The sequence below is a fragment of the Lissotriton vulgaris genome, chromosome 4_1 (assembly GCF_964263255.1).
Source record: "Lissotriton vulgaris chromosome 4_1, aLisVul1.2, whole genome shotgun sequence".
NCBI classification, from domain to species: Eukaryota; Metazoa; Chordata; class Amphibia; order Caudata; family Salamandridae; genus Lissotriton; species Lissotriton vulgaris.
The window spans coordinates 137692380-137705083 of NC_141691.1; the positions used below are offsets into that span (position 1 = coordinate 137692380).

General features: G+C 46.1%; 1 protein-coding gene across 2 annotated transcripts in view; it reads right to left on the reverse strand.

Moving 5' to 3' along the window:
- The window catches only part of RLIM (ring finger protein, LIM domain interacting), a 113644-nt gene that overhangs the window by 13163 nt on the left and 87777 nt on the right, over nt 1–12704 (reverse strand). For both annotated transcript variants that reach the window (XM_086918400.1, XM_086918401.1), the window contains one exon: nt 1172–1255. In XM_086918400.1, coding sequence (XP_086774526.1) covers nt 1172–1255 — 84 coding nt within the window. The remainder of the gene's footprint in view (nt 1–1171; nt 1256–12704) is intronic.

A 12704-nucleotide genomic window follows, 5' to 3' on the forward strand; every position in this document is an offset into this window, starting at 1 on the left:
CCGGGTGGCCCACCGCCACCGGATTCCAGCATGCTTTCTGTCACTGGATGAGGAGAGAGCACTCAATAGGGGGAATTGACAGGGTTAGGCCCTAACATGATCTCCCTATATGGCCCCTGTGGCCACAACCCGTGTCAATGGGCACCAAACAGTTCACATCGCCAGTGGCTAAGGAATCCGCAGGGTTGCTCCGTCACCCTTCTATTCATTCAGCACGTCCAAGCTTGTTGTGGCTACAACATATCAGGTGTTGTGTGTAAAGGTTTGCTGGTAGTGCATTTGTATGCAAGTTGGTCGATGACTGGATGAGAGGTGGTGAGATTGTTAATTCAGTCCTATTGCGTATGAATGCAAATGGTCCTTGAAAGTCCGTAGTACATTGATTTGAGCGTTGGGTGGGCCCTGTGGCTGGCAGGATGAATGGCATTGTGCATGAAAGGCGTGTGAACGGACAAAAAATGGCTGGTCCTTTGACAAGGTTTTACAGTTCACCTCCAATAATCAGGGTTCAATATTCTGCTATTTATAGTATTTGATCTTTGTTACCTAGTACTCCAGGAGTTTCTAAAACCAACTGATACAAGTCTGTACTGTAGCGGTGGATGGACTCCAAAAGAACAATATTTTTGAAAACTGAACACCTAGAGGTGCACAGGGTGGGCTATCTTGCATTCATCACACCCACTTATTGATACAGCCCTCCAAAAACCGAATGGCTAAAATCACACCTTTTCTCACATTTCTGTAAGAGATTTGCAGCATTAGTTTATTTGTAATTTGTGAGAAATAAGTGCGTTGTAAGGGGGGGGGGGGAGAATGCACCACATTTACCAGAGTCCTATTCTGTTTTAAACTACAGCAACAATCAAATGCTGTTCTTTTCGTCAATCTACTTGCCACATTCCAGGCAAAAATGCAACTTCAGGTAGCATGGATGGTTAGACTTCGATGAATACTTGCACTCCATCCAGCAATGACTTATTGCATTGAAAGTTACAATAACAATAATGCAATGCATTATACAATGAAATCCTGCACTTCCAGTTCACACCAAAATCGTATATATCATAGTTACAAATCATCCAAACACGGCTTCACTCCAGTAACCATGTTCTTTCCTCGAACTGGATGGAATGGTAGTTGTATATTTGTAGATAACAGTAGTTTATACCTCGATTCTCTTCGCTGTTTGGTGGCGGAGGGCCTTCCTTGACTCGCTGCAATCTTCTCAGTAACTCCTCTTCTGTTATTTCACCTTTAATAAACATTTTTAAAGCTTTATACAACAGCCCAACAAAATTCAATTTTAATCAAGCTTGACAGTAACTGTAACACGTCTTTAATACTGGTTATATTTGCAAACAGATGTACATGGCAATATTCAGATCACCCCATTGCTTACATTTATTCTAATAAATATTTATATTTTTCATAAGTTATTGACTAAAAATCACTTAGACAAACAGTTTTAATGTATCTCAATAGCACAAATGCAGTTAAGTGAACAAAAAGTATGAGAGCTATAGCAAGTGTTTTACTTTTAAAAACCATATCAGACTTTTGTTGATCAACATTTTTTTGCAGAAAACAACGTAACACCATGCACAAATTCTCACTATGCTGGAATGGCCACACTTAGTGCTCATTAAATTAGTATAGATAAAACGAAAACAGCCTTCGAGCCAGTTACATGGAGTGTTCAAGGGAAATCGATCCACGCACTCTGCATGAAACCTGCTTGAGCAGGAAAGTGTGGGCAATACATAATTAGGCAGATGGCTCTGGTCTACAAGACTATTACTGCAATCAAAGATGCCCATTTACTATTTAATAAAAGTCATGACAAAAACTGGATACATAAACAAAAAATAAAATACAGTAATGAGAATAGATTTATCCGACAAACCGGGCACAACTTTACAAAAAATAAACTCATGATCTAAAGAGAATGTTCTTTACTTTGTTCACCAATAAAGGTAAATCATGAGGCTAGTGGACAGACCTGGATCGAAAAATGGCTTATTGGATTTATCAAGTAACTTCGAGCAACTTTGCCTACAGTCAAAAACTTTAACCCCGTTCTACAGATCAAATATGTTCACCAACTTGGCAAGAACTTAGTTAAATTGAAACTAGACTACGAAAACTCAATTCAAGCTGAAATGTTTACATCCATAATTACTCCAAGAGCAGAGCATAACTTCCCTAGTAAAAAACAAGCATTTTCAACGCAATAGGTCTCGCATTTACGTGAGTTTGAGCTATTAACATTGCAAATGACAATGCCTTTTATTTTCGTTTTTAAAACAAATAAAAGGCATGGTCATTTACAATTTCAATATCTTAAGCTTGCGTAAATGCGAGACCTGTTGCATTGCAAATGCTTGCTTTCTATGGCGAGGCAGAGTGAATTGTTGGGGTGTGTATATCAACTTCAAATTTTTATAACGCCGGGTGTGGAGTTCCGAATACACGCGTTAATGTGAAGTATTTTATTGTTTGTCATGGTGTTATAAAGGCACGTTGTTCTATTGACTAAGCAGTGTGCCATTTTCGTGTGTAAGTGTGATCCTGTCTCCTCAGGCCCCCCTGGTGCCATCTCAGCAGCAGTGGAATTCTCAGGTTCCCAAGGCAGGATGATGGAAGACCAAGGTCACTCGTGGTCTAACAGTGCGTTGCGTGATAGCCCACGAGTTGACTGTGGATGGAGAAATTTCAAAAGAACTGTGGCACCAGACGCTTTCACCGCGAGTAAAGTATTCATCTCACGAGCTGCTTTGCGTACATACCACTCCTGGCTCTGCCAAGCCGTGATCTGCTTACTGCTGCTAAGCTCTGCCCGGCAGAGGAGCCGTGTTCAATGTGTCACAGAGTGCAATTCACACTCACCCGTGAAGAGCCACCGGTTTGGTGCCAGTCGCGTTTGCATGCTCCACATCGGTTCACCTGACCGAGTCTCGTTGATCATGTGGCTCTTCTTGCTACTTGGATGATGTTTAAGCGCTAAACAATTTAGCAGGTACAGGACATGGCTCTTAGAGACGAAGTTGTCCAAGACCACAAAATGTGTTTAAACGAGGATCCTGGGATTAGAACCATGTACGAACGGACAGAAAGTAAGCGGTTTGGACAGTAGACTATTTGGAGCGACCTTGTACATCGGGCTGTGGGAGGTGTACCCCTACATCTTGGAGCATTGTCTCTGGGCCCAAGCGGAATGTTTTCAAAGCGGGTATATTTTATGTGAAGTGGACGGGTGATGGGGAGGGACAGAGCAAAGTGTGGAGATTGGAGGTGGGGATGGGACACGGGGCGGGAGAAAGAAGGAGGAACAAGAACCCTCTCTTTTAGTAGGTAAAGCAGGGTTTTCCCCCTGGCCGGGTCTGATGAGCTGAATAAACTGGGGACACACGGTTTACCCTGATTCGTTTTAGTTCTTTCCGCGCCTCCCTTGTTTCCAAGTGCACATGCTTAACACTTTAATGACAAGCCCATCGCAGTGAGGCTTCTCGGGCTGGGGTTGAGGCACACAGTCTGGGTGGGACTGGGGCATAGGTCGGCCTGGAGCGCAGAACAGCCTCCGTAGTAGAATAAGACGGAACCGAAGAGACGCGGGAGCGAAACACTGAGCGTGCATGTTGCCGTGCAGCTCGTGCCAGTGGCGGCGCATGCGATGTTCGCTCGCTGTGTTGGAGTACTGCTGCACGGCTTGTGAGGCTATGGGAGGGGGCCGCCAAAGCTACAAACAGCCCTTGCACGCCATGCTGCATGCCGGAGGAGCCTCCCTGCTCGAGAAGAGCTACCAGGAGGCCATCAAGACGGGTGAGTAGCCACACTGCAGTGTCTGCGAGCACCGCGCGCTACTTCTGCTTGAGTCTCTCCTTTTGCCTCTCTCCTTGGGCAGGCTCTATGTCCAACATAGGTTTCCAGCAGAGCACTCCATATTGACTGGAGACACTCAACACTAATGTTCCCAGATTCACGATTAATATTAATGTTAACATGACCACTACTAAAATGGAATATACTGTGGTACTGGAATTTCAAATAGGTGCCGGTAATGCGGTTGAGGGCGGGTTTGGGGGCCTCTCGCTGTGAAGGTGCCCGAGTTATTAATCTCTGCATTAGGGGCTTCCATTAGACTGGTGCCAGGAGGTTCCAGCCGGATATTACAAGGATGGTGGCGTGGAAACCTTCCAGCTCTGTATCATGTTTTTTTTCCTTCGGTCTATAATAAGATAGGTAAAATATGCACACAAAGGCGGATTGTTCCAAACCGTGCAGCGGCTTGCGCAGCTTGTTATCGAAACAGAAGCGTCAGAATGAGCTCCAGCGTGCGCTTTTAGCATCTTTGGGGGAAAGCGTGCGTCCCTCGGCGACCCTGTGCTACCCTTACCTTTAAACTGCTCACTTCTTTCAAACTCGGCATTTCTACTCCTGCCCCACGCCCTCCCCGATCCATGCCCTTTCTAGGTACCACAGAAAACATGCATGCCCGCTTTACGCCAGGAAGGCATTTGTGCAGGTATCATTTGGCACATTTAGGAGTTATTGGTTAAATTGGCCTTGTCCTATTTGCAAAATAGTTTGATTTGTGCAACCAATTGCTTTCCTTGGCAGCTGATCTGTTCTCTACCAAAAAGCATCAGTGACTGGAGACGGTTCTGATTGCATACCCTGGCGACCTATTCATTCGATGTGTGTCATTTGGGCATTATGGTGCCAGTGGCTTATCAAAAAAGTGCAAGATATGCAACTGTTTAGCATACACTTAAGTTTGGACTTAATTGCCATGTGTCCCAAATGAGATAAAGGGTGAGTACCTGCTAGAGCTGCGTGGGATCCTCTCAGCCAGCGTAGGTGGTTGGCATCCGCCGGTTCAGGGCACCCCACGTTTCAGCCACAGAAGCTGCAGCTGGGATGGGATGGGTCTGCAGCTGGGCGTCCGAATCATCGAAGAATGTACGCTCAACCCTTCCTTTAAAGTGAGCGGCAGAGGGGAGAAGTTGGCAAAAGTTGGCAGCTTGGCGCTCCTAGTACACAGGTAGGCAGAGAGGCTCTTGGCGCACTGGGCCATTCACAGAAATTCCCCGGTAGGTGACGCTGCTCCACACTGCGGAACACCCAGTTAAAGTGTTCGGAGCCCATCTACTGTCTTCTAGACGCACAAGGAGAACCTCTGCCGTCACCAGCTGTCTGCTTCACCTGCGTCTCTGTGAGGAGTCCCGGACGCAGCTGGAAGTGCCAGGGGAGTGCGCCACTCCGAGAGGACCCGTGCTGGTGCTGAGCTTGGCACAGGCGACTCATCGGGGATGGTAACTGAATAGCCAGAGGGAGGCTGCGGGGAGTAGTCAGAAGAGGGGAGGGGGTTGGTACACCCCAGGATCAGCTCTGGCGATGATCGGCGCATTTAAGAGAAAAGTGTGCATTTCACCCAAAACGTTAGCCCCAATGCGAATATGCAACTAAGGTGGGCGGCGATGTCCCCATGAACATGGCCACTGCAGCGATCATAAACAAGAACTGCTAACTCTCCAGTTTAGAGGCGGCGTCCTGATAAAGCCCCATCTCTCACTGCAGTCTGCGTCGCCTGCAGAAACAGAATAAGCAAGCAGCTGGAGCTGATGCACGGGCGCCCCCTCCCCGCAGTGAGCTCGTCCCATCCCTAACCACAAACCCTACCTCCTACTGCCGACAAGCACAAGGGAAGCGCCTGTAACTAACAAAGACAAGCTGAAGAACTGAAGTGACATCGCGGGCGTACTCCGGAAGTCAGGCAGCCTTTGTTTGGACGTGGGCGGGGCCTGCTAAAAAAACAGGAAGGAACCGCCGGGGAGGACGTCTGGAACCCTGCAGGCTCCATGCTGAAGTCCCGGCACCATCAGAGGGACCGTGCGAAGATCAAGAGCAGACTGTATGGCACCAGAGGCAACACAGGGCTCCCGAGTGCTGAGGAGACCCCTGCGACATGCCAAGAGACGGCCAAGGAACCTGCACACCGAGCCAGTGAGTGAGAGCTTGGCTGGGTGCATTGTCGGCACCTTGAAATGTGTACGCATTACGGACATCCAGAGTTGAGCGCGCATGCGCATAGAAAACAACAAGTCTTTTCCGCGTTGTTGAAGCGAAACCGACAAGCGCACGTTCCACATGAATGAAAGCGCAACAAGCAGCCAAGGCGCCAAAGCGCGCCCACGAGGTCAAATCTCCGGCAGGAGAAGCGCGTGACAGTCTGCTGTCCACATTCCCCCAAAAGTGATAACATAAGTTGTATCGCTCTAGACAGCAAAAGCTTCGCTTTCGTCTAGGCTCGACCTAAAAAACTGCATAAAGCTCTCCATGGAAGACAGAATTACATTTAAACTGGCATACCTCAAACGTAAAAATATACACTTACGTTGGCCAGAGAATCTATATTGTGCATCACAAAAGCTCCAGTCCTACTGGAGGCTCCTTTGCCAAAGAGTAACAAATTTTAATGCAAAGAACGACCCATCGACCTTTTTGGCACCCACATAGCCAACAAAGAGTTGGTCATCTACCCAGAATAGTCTTGGGCGATCCAGATAGAAAGATGGCGGACGTTTTGGATCCTGATGGTGGAGCCTCTCCCTCTTTTGAAGGATGCGGAGGCGGAAAGAAGGTTGGCAAAGTGATGGATTAACCAATGTGGAAAGCAGAAGATTTCCACCATGTGGCCGCCCAATACCAGAAGGTATGCATCTGTTACCACAGTGAACTCCAGTTAGGAAAGGGAGAGGGATCTGCCGTTGACCCAATTCTGGTTCTTTAGCCACCACTGCAGTTAGTGTGCAATGCCCTCCGAGATCTGGATGCAATCGGAAAGATTCCTATGATGCTATGTCTACTGGCACTTCAGCCCGCATATGCCACCAGGAGGATGCAGGAGGCCATGAGGCCCAGCAGCCTCAGGGTCATTCTGACCGAAACCTGGGATAGAGGCAGAAAGATCGGAATTCTAGCCTGAATATCCGGACTCACTGCTTGGGAGGATAGGCCAGAAACCGCGTCTTGTCCAGACCCGCTCTGATGAACAGGAGCTTCCGATAGGGACTCAGGTGAGACTTCGGCACTTTGATAGAGAACACCAGCAAATGCAGGTCTCCGTACTCTGGAGGTGTGAGACCACAGCCTGGGGCAAGCCCGCCTTCAACAGCCAGTCGTCGACATAGGGGAAGACTGGAACCCCTGATCTGCGCAATGAGCTGCGACCACCGCCATCACTTCTGTGATCACCTGAGGGGCGCTGGTAAGGCCAAAGGGGAGCATGGTGAACTGAAAATGCTCGTGGCCTACCGTGAACCGTAGGGCTGGCAGGACGGGGATGTGGAAATTGGCAATCTGCAAGTCCAACGCTACCATCCAGTCTCGAGGGCAGACCAAACCTGAGCCAAAGACAACATCTTGAACTTCTCCTTCGGCAGGAAGCAGTTTATGTCCCGGAGGTCCAAGATGGGTTGCAGATCCTGGTCATTTGTGGGTAGCAGAAAGTAGTGGGAATAGCAACCACAACCTGCTTCTGGCACAGGGATGCGCTCGATGGCTCTCTTGGCAAGGAGAGCCGCAACTTCCTGGCGGAGAAGGGCCACGTGATCTTCCGACATGCGATGAAATTGAGGTGGCATGGATGGAGGGGTAGTCTCGAAAGGGAGAGAGTAGCCCCTTCAGACAATCTGCAAAACCCACCTGTCCGATGTGATGTTTTGCCAGTGGGGGAGGTGATGGCGAATCCTGCTGCCCACTGGCAGCCCTGGAGGCTGCTGCAGAGGGGGCACTGGTGAACTGGCCTGCCCACTGACCCACGACACTGGGTCTCACGTCCCCAGCCGCACAGAGGATGGACAGTTTGCGCAGGCCTGTGGCCCTGGGCAGAACGTGGTGGGCACCCCTTCCGTAGACACGATAGGGGCGAAAAGCAGACTGTGCAGGCCGGGTGGTAGCGAGGCCTAAAGATCTGGCCGTAGCCCTAAAATGCTTTAAGTGCTCTAGTGCGCTGTACACTTTGTCGGCAAACAAGGACAATCCTCGACATAATGATCCGATGACTAACACCATACAAAATTGTCGTGTGGCTCCGTTATGGACATATGTCCACCGAACTCCCTACAGGGCTTAAATCCTGACTTTCGTCAACATCTTTGAGAAGAGAGAAAGAGATAGAACAGGATACAACTGGAAACACAAAGTAACAAGCTATGGAGTACCAAAAACCGTTGGCGGCGACGGCGTGGAAAAAAGGGAACGGACGTCATCACGCCGACGAGGCTCTCTTATGGATCCAGTGACGTCAGCGAGGTCGCGAGTGGAACCTTGACTCTGTGACGTCGTCCGCGTCGGCGAAGAGAGCTACAAAAGTTTTGGAATGTTGCTGGCGCACGGGATATTCACATGGTGAGGAATCCACTGGCAGATGCATCCATCAGAATGTACAAATCTCACTGATTATCACCATTCAGAAATCATGGAAAAAGAACTGAAGGATATGGGTTATCCCAAATAACTAATAAATCATTTAAGCGTGCGAGATTTTATGATAGGGACCACCGTTTAAATGTTAAAGAAAAAAAAAGAATAAAACCTTTGAAAGAATAGTCTTTGTAAGTCAGGATTCAGGCATGAGTAACAAAATAAAAAATATAATCAAGCGGAACTGGAAAATCCTTAACAGTGGACTTCCGACGCCGTTGACTAAACCTATTTTCATTTACACGCAACAAAACTGTTGGCTCAGTGAATGATGAAGTACTCCAGTCTCCAAGCCCTTCCAAGGACTGAGTGTAAAAAAAAAAAACAAGCATTTGCAATGCAATATGTCTCGCATTAGGAAAGTTTGAGCTATTGGTATTGTAAATGACAATTTTTTTATTTAGGTTTTGTTTTTCAAAATAGCGAAATTAATAGCTTTGTCATTTACAATGCCAATAGTTATAACTTTAACAAATGTGACACCTATAGCATTTGGAATGCAATATGTGTTGTATTTACGTGACTTACATGTTTTGATATTACAAATAACAATGGCTTTAATGTTTTTTTAAATAATTAATACTTAAAAGTGATTGTAATTTATGATGGCAATAGCTTAAACTTTTGTAAAGATTATGTTCAGTGTATTTTATTGTGACTAAAATCCAAGAACAGAAGTGAAATGTTAAAATTTGTTACATTTGCAATAAAGCTAGAAACGTGGAGCGAACATATTTGAACCAGTTGTTGAACGGTAGCGCATAGTTATGCTGTGGTAGCGCATAGTGATGCTGTGGTAGCGCATAGTGATGCTGTGGTGGTGGTGAGTGATGCTGTGGTGGTGGTGAGTGATGCTGTGGTGGTGGTGGTGTGTGATGCTGTATGCTATGTTTTATTTTGCTATCCTATGTTTTGCTATGTTATGTTTTGTTCTTCTATGCTATGTTAAGCTATACCGTTTTGTTAAGCTATACCGTTTTGTTAAGCTATACCGTTTTGTTAAGCTATACCGTTTTAAGCTATACCGTTTTAAGCTATACCGTTTTAAGCTATACCGTTTTAAGCTATACCGTTTTAAGCTATACCGTTTTAAGCTATACCGTTTTAAGCTATACCGTTTTAAGCTATACCGTTTTGTTAAGCTATACCGTTTTGTTAAGCTATACCGTTTTGTTAAGCTATACCGTTTTGTTAAGCTATACCGTTTTGTTAAGCTATACCGTTTTGTTAACCACCTGGCTGCTACGGCACTTCAAGGATTTCTGTGTAATTTCCATTGAAATGAATGGCCACTCCATGACGAGCTGACCTTGTCATTAGCATGGAAGTGGTTAAGCTATACCGTTTTGTTAAGCTATACCGTTTTGTTAAGCTATACCGTTTTGTTAAGCTATACCGTTTTGTTAAGCTATACCGTTTTGTTAACACCTTAGCAGCTATGGAACGTCCAGCTCCAGTGCTGAACGTTCCAGTGCGCAGGTACAGTTGGAACGTCCAACGGCCGACGGCAGCACTCCAGGGGTAGTGGTGCCGTTGGACTGGCGCAGCACTTATGAGGTTAAGCTATGCTACATTTTATTGAGTTTTGCTAGGTTTTGTTATGCTATGTGTTTTGTTTTGCTATGCTCCATGTTTTGTTGTGTTATGCTAGGTGAGGGAGGGTGAGGGGGTGAGAGGGTGGTAGAAGTTATTCAGACATCAGAAGGAGGTATATGGACAGCAACAAAGTACATGACGGAAAAACCATATTGACATTACATTAAGGTTATACATTCATAGGTTGCATTTTGATAATATATATCCCCGAGATTTGTGTTGAGTGGTCGCAAAGAAATTACTTAGGAGTGCGGCAGATTTCATGTAAGGTTCAAGAGGTTTTCCAAGCGCATGGGTGGAAGGGGCGTGATAAAACATTTGTGCCCGAGCAGGAGGAAAAAAAGAGGGAAGCAATATGCGGCAGTAATCGCATTCAACAGTTGGTTACAATCAATCAATAAATACGTTGGTGACAAGAGATAGAAGTGTTGCAGAGAAAGAGCATGTCAGAAAAAATGCCGCATGTGGCATAACAAGCAGAAATTTAAACGGACGTAGCCATATATTAACCCCTTAGGTGCTGCTGACGGCCAATGGTCGTCAGCAGCGCTACCTCCCCAGTGCTGCGCACGACCATTGAACGTCCATCCAGCACTAGTTCTAATGGACAGCGCAGCACTGGGGAGAAATGTTTACACGCAGCTAAGGTGTTAACAGTTTGTTGTTTTCCCGATGTAGGATCAAAAGGTGGACATCGAGAAGGGAAGAAGAGCGAGACTTATTTAGACGGGGGTACGTGAACACTATGCCGTATACAAAGGAGGAAAGTGAGCACTAATCTAGCGTCCATGGTGCACTTGCGGGCAGAGAGATAGTTTTATTACACTATCACAAACGTTTAAAACGCATAATGTCAATAAACGATCACAAAGGTTTATAACTAGGGCTCCTAGTTTTCCGTTTAAACAGATTTTTACATATAAATACAGACGGAACACAAGTTTTCCCTTATCTGTATTTTTATATAAAAACGGGAAAATACTAGTATATTTGTTATTGACTTCAATAAATCACACCCCCGGCCATCTGGCGTCTCCTCCTCAGAGGGTTAAGAGGTGTCAGCCCAGCTGAGACAGCTTCCCGGCGCGCACACGGCGCACCCGAGTACTTCACAGGTCTTTGAAAGACCGTTTACATCTTAATGAGGCTTTGTTGTTCACCCCTCGGCCCCCTGCCTCTTGACCCTGCAGATTGCTCCAGCACCAGTCTTTTCCTCTCAGACTGGACTAAAGTTGTTCTCGGGCCCGAGGCGGGGCTCGCTGCCGAGGTGGGTGGTGAGGGGTGAGAGCAGCCACTACAGAATGCGGTGCCGAGGCCCTGGATTAGAAGCTCACAGGGGGTCGGAAAGTAAACAGAGGAGCCCATAACGGTGCAGCTCGGAAGACTCCTACCACTGGTCGGAGTCTTCCTAGCTGCATTGTAATAAAGGCCTTTTACGTGTTGAGACACCTATCCACAGGCTTCGCCACGGTGCAAGAATACACCCTTTAAGGCCTACCTATGGTGGCATCTGACATAAGGCATCATTGGCTTGTCACCATAACTAATTCAGGACAAGAGTACTGAGCATAACCTTTCCAACATGGCAGACTGAAGCACACATCTTCTGCCGAATCCAATGCTGCAGGCAAGGTACTCAACAGGTAGTTTGAGTCAAAGGCCTTCTCTTACTAGTGATTCATCAAGTTATTTTTCTGTACATTCTATAAAAAGTGGCCTGTTGGAAACTACAGGAAATTTCAGACATGTCAAATTGACCCACACAAGGTGTGTGTAGCTCGTCGAGCACTAAATGTATTTACTTTGCATTCTGATGCTTGAAGTCCTGGCATTATGTTGGTAAAAAAGACAAGAACGAGAATACAAACTACAGAACCCAGAACTAGATGAAAGATTTACACTTGATGTGATAAATCTTCAGGTTGGAGCAGGTTTGTAAAGCAAGCCTAAAAAGGTCTGGAACTGGCACATCTTCAATTTAACCACATGTGGGTCATTTCGTCAACAAAAACAGAGCAGATAAGGCATTTATCACCCAAAACACAATTATAGAACAGCACCGTGCGCATAGTATTTACACTCCAGCTGTGTGCAATACTTGCATTTGGAGTCTTGCTGATGCTTTCATAAAATCAGGACTACAACTCCCAGGATGCAAATCATAAAAGTGGACTGAAGGAGCTATTCATAAATGGGCTTGGGCAGCTTGGAACTCTGGAACAATCTATAATGTTTGCATAAAATACCCTCAAACAACTGTCTAAAGAATAACTGACATTCCGTGGAATTCTGGGGTAACTGAGAGAACTGTGAGTGGCCATGTTTAAGTTGTCTTTTATCATTGAGGCCCTGAAATTGTACTCAAATCCATCACACTAGGAGGGCTCAGAACCCCCTTCAAGTTTAGGTATCTAAAGGCCTTTTCTCGCAGAGATACTGAATCTCCTGGAAATTGTGACATCATTTTGTGCATGTTTTGTATTTTCCTTTCAGCTTGTTAATTTCACTTTGGCATAGATGCAATTAAAGCAAAACTCTGTGATGAAGGACATTCTTCCACAATGCATAGGGGATTAGGGACCGAGTTAAAATAATTATATGAACACTGTTCACTGAGTTTA